The sequence below is a fragment of the Rhizophagus irregularis genome, chromosome 4 (assembly GCF_026210795.1).
Source record: "Rhizophagus irregularis chromosome 4, complete sequence".
NCBI lineage: Eukaryota > Fungi > Glomeromycota > Glomeromycetes > Glomerales > Glomeraceae > Rhizophagus > Rhizophagus irregularis.
The window spans coordinates 2242796-2256366 of record NC_089432.1 but is presented as its reverse complement, the minus strand read 5'-3'; the positions used below and the strand labels follow the sequence as shown (position 1 = coordinate 2256366).

The 13571-nt window shown below is 29.9% G+C and overlaps 2 protein-coding genes across 2 annotated transcripts; both read right to left on the bottom strand.

Moving 5' to 3' along the window:
* Positions 1–558: 558 nt before the first annotated feature.
* OCT59_023844 (uncharacterized protein) lies at positions 559–2910 on the bottom strand (the record flags this gene model as incomplete). Its single annotated transcript, XM_025330821.2, has 1 exon — positions 559–2910. The coding sequence occupies one exon, from the start codon at positions 2908–2910 to the stop codon at positions 559–561; it is 2352 nt and encodes a 783-aa protein (XP_025168254.2).
* Positions 2911–4486: 1576 nt separating this feature from the next.
* Positions 4487–6447, bottom strand: OCT59_023843 (uncharacterized protein; the record flags this gene model as incomplete). Its single annotated transcript, XM_025330822.2, has 5 exons — positions 4487–5316; positions 5391–5715; positions 5799–5983; positions 6061–6124; positions 6205–6447. 5 exons carry the CDS (start codon positions 6445–6447, stop codon positions 4487–4489), a joined length of 1647 nt encoding a protein of 548 aa, XP_025168255.2.
* Between the last annotated feature and the right edge of the window lie 7124 nt (positions 6448–13571).

The window sequence follows — 13571 nt, the reverse complement described above, 5'->3', positions numbered from 1 at the left end:
TCGACCAGGAATATGATCGATCCTTTGAATGTGTTTGTATAAAAGGGAGGAAATTATACACGAAACACCACTAGCAGAATGATCGATTGCAGGGTTGTGTACAATGTAAAAATTTTTGTGTTCTTTGTGTTTTGTAGGGTACGATAATTTTATAGGATTTAATTTTTTGTTTGACTTGTTCTTAGAGTCTTTTAGATGTGTTTCTGTTAAAAATAAGAAATGAATGTCGGCCTCAATCATATATGAAATTAAATCTCTTTTTTTCTTTTCAAAGGATCCTTGTAAATTTAAAGTTGCAAAATTAATGTGCGAATGTGAATTAAAAGAAGAAAAATAAGAAGAATTATTTTTTTGATTTTTATAATTATTATAATAATTTTTTTTGTAGTTTTTTAGATTTTGTGAATTATTTTGAGAATAAGGAAGAGAAGGAGATAAAGAAAATAAAGAATTTGAATCAGTGATCAGGTTTAGAGGCTGATCGGTATTATTAATATTGTTGTCCATCATTAGTCCACCCTGATAGTTTGAGAGATATATACTTGTACTGAATGGAATTTAACGGACAAGGGATTTTATATATCCTGTAAATCCTTTGCTTTGTTCTTGTGATGAAACGTCATTATCTTGATCGTGGTTATTGTATTCGTTGCCGTATTGACTTAAACGCTCTTCTTGTGATATATCTTCAGTTTCATTATTATAAGATGCAGAAGAAGGTGTATGTAAGGATGATGAACTACCATAATTTTCGTCCCATCCTTCATTCGATTGTGAATTAGCGTTATAATATTCGCTATTAATCATTTCATGATGTTCTTGATTGTAGTTATTGAACTGGTATATTTTGTGTTGTGGCGTATTGTATTGTTGGTATGATGGCGAAATTCTTCCTTCTTTGGAATTTCGTCTTGGTTGGTTCGATTGCATTTGAGGATTCAGATTTTGTTCAGGGATGTATTGTATTTGTAACTGCTCTTCTTGGTGATGATATTCTTGAGGTTGATGGTGTGATTGTCCTCTGACTGCATTTAAAATTTCTTTGAGTTGAGCGTCTTTAACAATATCTCTTTCAGACATAGTCTGTTGGAAATTAACCATTTTATCCATGGATTCTTTAACGTAATTATTGTGTGCGGAGACTTCTTTCGCAAATACTTTAAGTTGTTCAATTTCTTTTTTTTGATCGTCTACCTGTTTTTCTAAATCTTTAATCATTTTTTCAGCCCATTTCATTTTGTCATTTAAGGTAGCAATATCGAGAGAAATTTGAGTTGAGTTACAATCGTTGTTATTGTTATTATTATTTGGTTGATTGTTGATATTCTGTCTAGGGCGTGTAGGAGAAATTGGTTGATTGTTATAAATCATTTGGCGTTGGGCCCATTGTTGTTGTTGGTTTGAGTTTCTATTGGTTGGTTGATTAGGTTTGGTTGATGTTTTTGAAATTTTTTGTCTATTGAAATCTTCATTGATCTTCATAAGAGATCCATAATTTTCGGATATGCTTTTACTAACCACTATTTTAGCAGTGTTACGAGGGATATTGATGGGTTTGAAGAATTTTTGTCCATTAGGCGAAATAGTATGTTCAGAGTTGCATTCTTGTATCATGTGTTCAGGTGAGCCACATTGTATACAAGTTTTAACGTTATTATCAAGTGGAATAATATATAATGATGTATTGAATGCGGTGATTTTTTTAATTTTATCTTCAAAATTTTTGGGATCAACCATGACGTATGCTATTTTAGAACAAAATCTAGTCTTGGCTTTGGGAATTGAACAAGTTTCTCCATTTATGAGGGTTATTATTTTAGTCATATCTTTTACGTTCGTATTATTAGGAAGACCAGTTATTTTATATCCTTTTGACGTACGTTTTAAGTAAGCCTCGTGATTATTGTTAGTTGGTAAGATTCTAATGTTAAAATCTTCAATATCTAAGGACCATCCTTTGTCCATTAAGTATTTAGCACCTGCTGCAGTTTTGAATTCAATATATACTGTCTTATATTGTGGTAGTTTGGGGGCAAATCTGCCGTTTCTACGGCCTTGGTTGTTATTTCTGTATCGTTTCATTTCAAACTCAAATTTCTGTATAAGTTTTTTTTCATTTGAGTGAAAATTTTTGATTTCTTTTCCAGTTATATTAATTATGTTTTTTAAGAGTGCTTCAGTTTCATAAAATATCGGAACATCTATTAGTTTAACTGAATTTTTTGCTTGATTTTCTACATCTCTTTGTATATATGCCTCAATGTTTGAGGAGTCGTATGGGTGTATAATAGCATTTAAAATAAGGTGACGTTTACTAACGTATTTTTCAAAAATTTCTTTTCTAGAAAATTCTATAATAAAGACTGTGAGATATTGGTGTTTTTCCCAATTGATTTTATTGATATCATTAATATGGTTGGAAAATGCGTCCCTTATTTTTTTTCTTATCTCGAAGTTATTTCCTTCATTTGGAAATTGATCTTTTGCGATGAAAACTGAAAAAGATTCTGTGGCTGAATTTTGTGTTTCAGAGTCGTTGTAGTCAATTTGTTCAATTTGTAATGTCTCCGTTGCTTTTCCTTTATTGGGATTAGAGTTATTGTGTTGATCACTCAAAGGAGTAATATTTTCTTTGTCTGTTTCCATTGGTTCACTTGTAGATCCTTTGTTTAAGTCATGTGATACTGATGATTGAGACGAAGAAGAATTTTTTTCAAATTCTATTTCCATTGCTTCTGTATTATCAAGAGTTTCTATGTTTCTAATCTTATTGGGCCTATTAAATTCTTCGTTTATTGTGTTGTTTTGTATATCTTTATCAACAGAATAAACTTCTTTAACAATTTCAGAGTCGTCTAAAGATCTTTTATCAGCTGTTTTAGCTTTTGAACGAGTAGTAATATTTGACATGATTGTAAAATATTAAAATGTATATTTTTATATCAAAAATAAAACTTTTTTATGCTGAGGAGTGTGATTTTGTAATAAAATTTATGGGTTAAAAATATAGTTAAACTGTAAAATCAAAATTTTCTTTCACTAATTTTTTGGTCTGAGCGATCGGCAGAAAAAGTTTTTTCGGCAAAACTTTTCAATTATTCATCACATACATGGATAATATCTTAATTCCATAATGCCGGCAAAAAGTCACGTGGGTAGAAATTTGGTGGGTAAATGGATTCCGGAACAAACCCATGAAAAAAGATAAATTGTTGGGACGCATGATCTATGCACATCATAGTGCTTCGATCCGGATGAAAACTTGAATATTTTCATGTGACGATTATGGCTGAGAAAGATTATGAATTTCAGATTTAAACAGACTATAATTTAAACCAACATTAAAGTATTATTATCCCAAAAATTCATACTAATTCTGGCCAAACTCATAGTGCCAGCGAAATTTAATGAAATTCAATCCGGATGAAAATCCGGATAAAACCGCTACGGATCGAAGCACTATGCACATGACCCGGATGATGATTTTTGGTAAACATATATAATACTTTACAGTTTACAAGCCACGTAAACTTTTTTTCATTTTCCTTTCAAACATAATCATTGTCGTACCAACAACAAAACAAGACTTGTAAAGGGTACCATACTATTAGAGAACATTAAATAATAAAGGAATTGTATTGCAAAAGTGTCTTAAATGTTGGGAATACTTGGGATAACATAAAAAAATATATGGTATTCTCTAGAGCGTAAAACTTCAAATTTTTCACTAATATGTAATTAAGTTTTCGATAGTGGTGATAATTATATTAGTTATTGAAAATGATGATGGAGAATAACGTATTTGCGAAACTGATTTAGCTTATTTGATGGAATATTGGGTAACGATAAGGTATTTTTAAATTCTATTTATAATTATTTAATTTACTGTTCTATTTAAGACGAATGCAATAACCAAAAGGTGATTAAAGAAAATTCGGCCAAATTTCAAATTGTTGGAAAATTAAAATGAATGTTGATATTACAACATTAAAAAATTGCAAAACTATACCAAGAATAACACAATGATGTATTGGGAATAATATTGTAGCTTTCATTTGTTATTACTGATACTACTGAATATTAGGACAAAAAATTTATATGTATTGTATTGCAGCATTATATACTGTATATAACTGTGTCATAAATGAAAAGTGGTGAAATTAAAATTATAAATGTACTAGCTAATAAAAGACATGTTAAACAAGTAACAGGACAAAGAAAAGCGTGTAATAACATGACTTGTCGATTTTGGAGTTTGTTAATGTTATTTACAAATTTATATATGTATTAGTTAAAACATTTAATGTAAGAAATGACTTATATGTACTTTTATTTTATATACTAGAATATTTCCATAAATTGTGGCACTGCTAATGATAAATTAAAAATGGATTCTATTTATTAAATTATAACTGGTAAAATAATCATTTGAAAGTCGAACATGATGGCCATGACATTAATAACTTAATAAAAAAAATAAATTATATTACTCCCTCTTTCTTTTTAAGCATTTTTTCAATTTATTTTGAGCTTTTTGATATCCTTGATCAGCAGATCTTTTATACCAATAAATTGCTTGATCTATATTTCTAGCAACTCTTCCTCCATATTCATACGTTAAAGCAAAATTATATTGTGCTATACTATCTCCTAAATTAGCTGCCTTTTGGAATAACTCAAATGCCTTTTTCTTATCCATTCTGATTCCAGTTCCATTTTCATAACAATATCCCAAATTATTTATTCCAGCTGAAAGTACTAATTTTGCTGCCTTTTGATATAATTCAAATGCTTTTTTCTTATCGATGTTTGTTCCAATTCCATTTTCATAACAATATCCTAGATTATTTATTCCAGTTGCATTTCCTAAATCTGCCGCCTTTTGATATAATTCAAATGCCTTCTTTTTATCAACATCAGTTCCGTCTCCTTTCCAATAGCAATCTCCTAAACTAGCTACTCCATCTGTATTCCCTAAATTTGAAGCCTTTTGATATAATTCAAATGCTTTTTTTTTATCAACATTAATTTCAATTCCAAAAAGATTAAAATCTCCAAGTAGAACAATAGAATTCGTATTATTTCGATCATTTAATAACCAATTATAAATTTCTTTTAAAGTCACACTATGATTTTTGAGATAATTAAGAATTTCTTGTTTTTCTACTTCATCCCCAGTCTTATTAGGGAGATTAATTATCTCATCAACAATTTTACTAAAATCATTGTTAATTTGACTACTACTATTTAATACTTTTAACTTGGCAACTACTTGGCTAATAGTCGGACGATTATCTGGTTCTCCATCCCAACATTCTAAAAAAAAAAATAATTAATTTTTATCTGATCAAAATAATGATAATTTAATAACATTCGATAATAACACATACCAGTATAAAGATTAACATAAGCAGTAGGTGTGTCGGGAACAGGTATTTCTCTAAGACCTTGTGGAATTCGTACAATTAAACCATAAGATGATATTTCATCAAAAGGCAGCTGACCACTTGATATCTCCCACAGAAGTACACCAATACTATAAATATCACTTTTTTTATCTAAAGAATATGGTTGTATATTAAATTTTTTTGGATCAATATATGGAACTACACCAAGTAAATCTGATCGCGTCCTATATGATTCATCAATCCTTTTTGACAGTCCAAAATCTGCCAACTTGATGGTATTTTGACGGACTAATATGTTTTTAGAATGCTATTTAATATTTAAATATGTTAAATAAATGAATTAATATATAAATTTAATATAATATAAATTAGTAAATATAAATAAATTACCAGATCACGGTGAACGATTCCTTCATCATGAAGGCATAATACAGCATGAGCTAACTGAAGTGCCAGACTAAATTTATCGCTCCAATTAAGAGTATCAAAATGTCTCTTCAAATATTCATGAAGAGTACCATTATTAGCATACTCCATTACTAACCAATATTTTTTAAAATTATCATTTTGATTTTCTATTAAAAAAAATAATCATTTAACTTTAGTTCAAATTTTATAAAGCTGATATTACATAATATAATATTTATCATACGTGTTGTAATGCCAAAAAAATGAATAATATTCTCATGGAAATCCACTTCACGCTGAAGTTTAAGCTAAATCATGAATATAATTTTAAATTAGAATTAACAATAAATGAAAATGATATATTATACTGTATTACATTTATTATTACCTCATTAACAATTTCTTTAATTGTAACATTGTTTAAATTAAAAAAAGATTTTAACGCTATATAACTGTGAGAATTTTTCCATTTCGCACGGTAGACAGTTCCAAAGCTCCCGGAACCAATTTCTTCAATGTTGTTAAATTGGTTGTATTCATAATATTTAATATGTTTTTTACCAATAGCTTCTTCAATCCAATTAATACACTCATTATATGAATCTCCGGTTGGTAGAGTAAATCCGGACATATTTAAATTACAAAAGTTTGAAACTTAAGAATTAGTGAAATTGTATTTGTGAAACAAAAAAATTATATTTATAGATGTCGCGTGTCTCCGTGTCGATCATTCATTTAATTAGTACATTTGTTTTCCAAATTTTCCAAATATTCATTTTCATGATCGGCAATAATTCACGAGAATTGTTACACAGAAATAAGCAAAGACGTAATTGTGAAATATAAACTTCAGGAGTGCATAAAAAAGATTGCGGTAAATCTTAAAAATCTAAGAAATCGCATAAATAATTTACCGAAATTATTCTGGTTAGCAAAGGAAGATATGTACAGTAAAAGAATCACGTAATTTATTATTCTGGCACAAGTTGTAGCCACTTAAGTTTAAAAGCATTAGGATATTTAAAAGTCTAAAGATTAAAAAATTTTATAAATTTCAAACCGTTAAAGCTGAAATGAAATCATTGAAAGATTACAACAATGATTTCGCAGCCAAAGGAATGTCGTTTCATTGGATTGAATATAAACGGGACCCCGCATATGTTTAAATGGTTCAATAGAAATAATTCGCTCGAGGACAAAAAAGAAGCATACAAGTGACAAGAATATAAATTTCTTAAAAAAAAGGAGAGAATAAAACAGGAGCTTGAGATTATGGAAACAAGACTATAAAGGATAAAAAAGTAAGATTTAATGGAAAGTAGTACTCTTGGCGACTTTTACAAATCAAGAAAGAATAGAAGAGATAACGAATTCCATAGAACAAGGAGGACTTGAAAAAGTTTGGAAAGTTCATAGGAATCCAAAAGATATTAAGAGCTTCGGATGGTTCCATAAACGTTTTAGACCAGCAATTACAAGATTGTTATATCAAGGAAAGAATGAGAAGAAGCAGTTAAACGAGGCGTTCTAACATAAAAAGTTCAAGAATATGAATATTTAAACGTGTCTTTTCGAAGTAGATTATAAAATGAGGATGAAATAGGTAATAATCAAAACGATGTTAACGAAGAGGATGATAAAGAATTAGAGAAGATCGTGAAAAATTACCAACGTATAATAAAGGAAAAATAAAAATAGTTAGTATTAGTAGTTAGGTGCTATATAAGTTTGTTAGTTTTATAGTATGATATTAGTAATATATAGTATTATTATATACATTTACTTTTAAGTGAATTAACGACAAATTATAATAAATAAATAAATAAATATAGAGAAAAGTTATTTATAACCAGCAACTACAACTACCCCAAAAAATTCTGCGTAAATCATGTGATATGTGATGATCACATGATTTACGCAGAATTTTTGGGGTGCTCTTGGGGTAGTTCCAACAATAGCCCTGTTCATTTCTAGATCATATCAGATTGACTGAAAAAATGTATAACCAATCAGATCATAGTTACAATTGAGCACAATTTTTGATTGATTGGATTGGTTATATATCCATAATAGCTTATAGGGCAAAAACACGTAGTTGTTGTTTATGATTATGTTTATTATAAAATTGATCAGGGAAAAACACCAATTTTTGTAGATCGGCTTGACCGACCGCTGACCGCATCAGTAACCAATTATTTTGGGGTACAAATTTGCGATCAATCCGGTCCAATCTAGAAATGAACAGGGCTAATGACACACACCTCCATATTGAATACTCCGTGCCTAATATAGGTGATCAGGCGTACCATACAGGTTTTCACAGTTCTGATATCTGGATTTGATCCATTCACGGAAAATGTAAATAATTCGATAAATTCCGTGATATAAGGTTATTAATTCCGGAAATATGGGCTTTTACGGAAAAAATGGAATATACCAGCTCGGCGCTGACAAAATGTCCTCCGTTACTGAAAAAAGATCAGCACTGAGCTGACAAAATTGTTAGAACATTGACAAAATTGTCAGCACTGAATTTATCCTATGCAAAACCATTTCATGTGCAAACAGTCTATCGACAATATTTTTATTAAATTTTAAATAAAACGAAATTAAACATTCTAACAAAATAAAAATAAAAGGGTAGCTTCACGACCCATACAATAAAGAAAACTAGACTAAAACCAGTAATCAATTACAGAATCGCATACCCAAACTTTATCCAAAGGTCAGTGTGAGTCAACTATCCAGCATATCCTAAAGAATCAATCCGATCCGAAAGAAGCCCTGAGACCAAGAGGCTGAACTGTTAAGCGGTGCAGAAAATCCAAATGTGAAATCCATGATCCACCTTGAACTATAGAAGAGGAAACCCAGGAAACCCATCAGGAGTCCAGATGCCCTGCCACCGGAGAAACTAGAAAGTGATGTATCTATTCTTAGAGGAGCAGAAGGAGAGGGAGAAGGTTTGTGTTGTGTTGGTTTCGATTTCTTTGAAGAGAGTCACAATGAGCGCTTCCAATGGTGAAAAAAGGCACAACTGCACATCCAAATTTCCACATACAATTTAAAATGGAAGTCGTACATAAGCGGAGCCAAACACTTAATAATTGTGTTGGAAGAAAAATAAGTGTGAAGTAAGTTGGCCAAAGGAGACGGAATCAACCCTCTAGTAAGCCATAAACAATTGTTGTTAGGTGGGCGCATATTCCAACAATCCAGCAGTTCATGAGCGAAATTATCAGGTAGCGGTATCAAAGATGTGGTACTTTTAAGTGCCTGAAGCAAATTAGTGCGGAGAGCATCTACAAGCAATTGATGTGTTTCTTTATGATTGAACGAGGGAAGAGTGCAAGAACATGTCCACAAATGGTCCAAATATTCTCTGGCTAAATTACATTGAGGATGAGCCATTCCGGTTGAGGTTGCAAAACCATTTCATTAAAATTAATGTTTGTTTATTTACTTATTAAAATTGCTTTTATTGTAATAAAGTGTAAAAGCACTAACCTTACGTTGCGCACTTGGTTAATCTATGTTAATCCCTACCGCGGGTTCAAACACTCTGCTATAGATAATCTATACTTTGTATACAATAATTTTATGTCAATTAGTTTTTAAATTATTTTAATGGAATGACTAACATTATAAATTACAAACTAAGGCTTTATAATCCAGCTCCAAAGATAAAATATAGATATTTATATTAATAATAAATCAATTTTTTATCATGGTTACAGTTTAAAACATTGATATAGTAATAATATGATATATTACTGATTTTGTAGATAAAATATTTATACTTTTTAGAATAAATAGAATATTAATTATTAATTATTTATTTTCATTTCTATAATCAATGAAATAATACATTGCGAAATAAAAATGATTAGTTCTTTCCCTATAAAAAAATTGGATATGTTTTTACGTATCATAATAGTCCTTGAAAGGATATAGGGAAATGTACAATTCCAAAAAACCCTAACATTACCATAAAAAAATGGTAGCCGGATTTGTCGATAGGTTAAACTTGATCTGCGCACATGATCTGTTTGATTATTTACATATTATAACAAATATAAGTTGTATAGTCTGTTAACAAAAATATTTTATTACTTTTAATTTTATTATTTATTAAAATAAGCTATTAAGATATTACATTTTACTTACTTTCGCCTAACAGATTATGTATTTTATTTGCGAATATTATAATTGTTAACTTGATTTTCGTTAAATAGTTTGTTCTTATATATTACAAATATTAAACATGCTATGTCAAAAGAAGAGTGTGCTTTTTCTAGTTCTTAATATGGTAAACCCATATGTACTCATCATCTTCTGATACAAGAGATACTATATAACGCCCAATTTACAATTAATATTTTCTTTTTTTTTTTGGTAAGAGCGTTATGATTTTATTTGAATAAGGTGAAGAAAACTTATACAAAATGTTTGTATAACTACATTTAAAATTCTAGAATTAAAAATGTAATCTTCTGCCATACCAACCTTTGTTATTCTTCGCATCACTAAACAAAGTTAATCAACCTTCTCCTTTAGTCAGTCACTTGTAAAAACTAACAGTTAACCCCTTTATACTGTTGGACTCTAAATATAAATTAACTGTTCCAAAATAAATAAAGATTTGTAATGGTTATTTTGCTAGTTGCATTGACAACGTGGTGCACCACGTACATTTTTGTAAAATAAATTACTATCTACGATATATAGCAAAAAATCCATATACACGAAAACTATCCTAAAAAAAACCTTGCCCTAAAAAAAAAAGATAATACTGTCGATACGTCAGAATGACATCGTTTGTTACGATCTCACATTCAGTTAATTGTTTTGATAACAGATTCCAGAAGTTGCGATCGTCCACTTCTATCACGTCTTGATCTTTAAACACCAAAACTCTAACTCGTTAATATAATCAATCACGTTTTCCTCTGATATATTTTCTTTGTCAAGAATTATCAATATCTTTCACTATTAGCTAACGTTGATAGCTCAATATCAAAACTCATGCTTAGTTCAGTATTTTCTCCTTCATAAAGTTCATTAGTATTACTTAGGAATTAATTATATATTGTTTCTGTTATATCCTGCATAACTAATAATCATATCAAGTTACTGTTTTTATTTTTTATTGAATGTGATTTTGCAATATTATTTTAGTGTTTGCAACATTTTTTCAAAATCATTCCTTTTTCATTAAAAAATTCTCTAGTACAATGACATCCCTTGCAAGCCTTATTTTGTTGTTGATATGACATGTTCACAATTTTACACTACCCTTTGTTCCTTTCATTTTTTATTCCCCTTTGCTCCATTTCGTTCCTTCTTCACTCCCCCTCATTTCTTTTATTCCCTTTTACTCTCCCTATTTTTTCATTCACCCTCATTTTTTTGATTAAATTTTTAGAAGTATTTTCAAAAAAACTTTAATATTATGAAGGGATTAAAATTTGAACGCGCCTGCGTTTTAAACGCACCCCCTTTTTGGAAATTTTTATATAATAAAAATGCTACCAGAGAATTGAATAAAACGCAGTTTATACCTTATACACTTATAAATAAACCTTGAAACCTCACGTTATATGCGTATTTTTGCCTCCTCTACAACTTTACTTATTGTGACAAAAAGGGTTAAAACCTCATTTTTGACTTATACCATGGGGTGTGCATTCAAACGCAGGTGCGTTGTAAACGGCCAAATATCAAGTACGAAAAGAAGATAAAATTCAACCACCAAATGTAATTATCAAGTATTAAGAACGAACGAATTAATCGTGGATTGGCGTGGATGGATAAATAATTAGCCGAAAAGGATAAACATTTAAGAAGAGTAATGATCTACATGATGTAATATTTATTGAATGATTGACAAAGAACCAATAGGATAAATAGAGTCGATCATTTGCGGCTTAGCGATCTTTAACAATGAGAACGACAAGAAAGAATAATTATAAGCCACAAAAGGTAGATTATGAGCGAAACACATAAAGTGGATTAAAAGAATATATAAAATAATGTCGGAAAGATTGGAGAACACAAAATAATATACAAGATAATATGAAAAGATGGCATAAAGATGGAATATAAAAGATAACATATTAAAAAGAACATATATAAAAGATAACACAGCCACAAAAGATGAATTATATCTTTACGACATAATATTTGAAAGATTATTTTAAAGAAAAGATAGCACAGCCATAAAAGATGGGTTATAAATTATTTCTTTACGATGTAATATTTGCGTATTTAAAATATAGATAGTATATTAGAAAGATAGTTCAAAGATAATATGTAAAGAACATAAAAGATAGTATATAGATAGAATAGAAAGTAGCATAAAAATTGTATATATAGAGAACGGAATTCAAAGTAATTCCACAGTTCTCATCCACAGAACTCAATAAAAATATAAGTTTCATTTAATTATTTGTTAATGAAGTTTAATGTTAATTAAAGGTAATAGGTTCGCCCTAAACTTTAATTAATGTTCGCTTAATTAATTTTAATTAAATAAATGAAAATGTTAAGATGAATTAAATATATGTTTTTGAAGAGTAATAATTCGTAGCGAGAGCTATCGAAGTTTGAAATTAAAGGTAAAAGTGGATATAAATTGAGGAAAATTCAGAGAAGTTAATTTTATTTTATACCGTTCAACGTTTTATATTACTAACGCTATTTATGTTGTGAACCAAGAATGTTGTTGTATATTGACGTGTATTGTTCGGTGATTGTGTCGCTTGTTAATTATGTTGTTGATTAATCGCTTGTTCGTTTAATTGTTCGTTCGTTCGTTTGTTTGTTCTCATTCGTTCGTTCGACCATGAGAATGCCCGTTCGATGTGGCAACCTTGTAAATTGATGACAGGGGGAATCGGGGGATCTCATATGGTGCATGCTCGCAAGAAAGGAAATGATCATCATCACATGATTATTATTATAATGAATATGAAAATTTAATTTCGTTAGTAAGTCACTGATAGGTATTATTAATCAATATTTTATTTTAGAATTTATTTTTAGATTTCAGGTTTTGACGAGTTCAAAAGGAACCAATAAATCAATGAGGATTTAACGAGTTAAAAACTTGAAAAGGCGAAAGATTGGAGTTTGGAGTTGTGCAAGTAATCACTTAATCGATAGAAAGCACAAGAATGTTTCTTTCGGGAATAAAGTACCTGAGAAATTTCATAAGGAGATGTGGAAGCGAAAGATAAATTTTGGAATAAAGATTAATAATGGGAGAACACCAATGTATTATCCGGGGTTCATCTGTGTGGTATGGGTTACCTCTGAGTTTGGATTTTAGATAAATGCTCAAGATTGGAAAATTTTTATTCTTCGACATTAAAGATTATAACGTATGGGTTACGTCAAATCTGGATACCCAGCTCAATAACGCGCGAATTGCTTTGGGGACGGGAAATGAAAATTGTAAAGACACCTACTATCAAGAAACATTGAATGGATAAAATGGGACAAACCTGTAAACTATCATGCTTTTACCCAATGGGAAAAAGATAGAGATAAGCCCAGTATAGGTCCACCAATTTAAGAAAGTTGGTTAGATGAGTTTTGAGGATAGCAGATGACTTTCGAAACTGGATTTTGGAAGGTTAGATTCACCCGTTGAGAAACAAGTCGGCCAACGAAGAAGGAAAAGACGGATACGTTGTATTGTTACAGGTCCTAGGCTACATTTCAGATGAGGGTTCCTGGTGTAGTGTCCTAGTT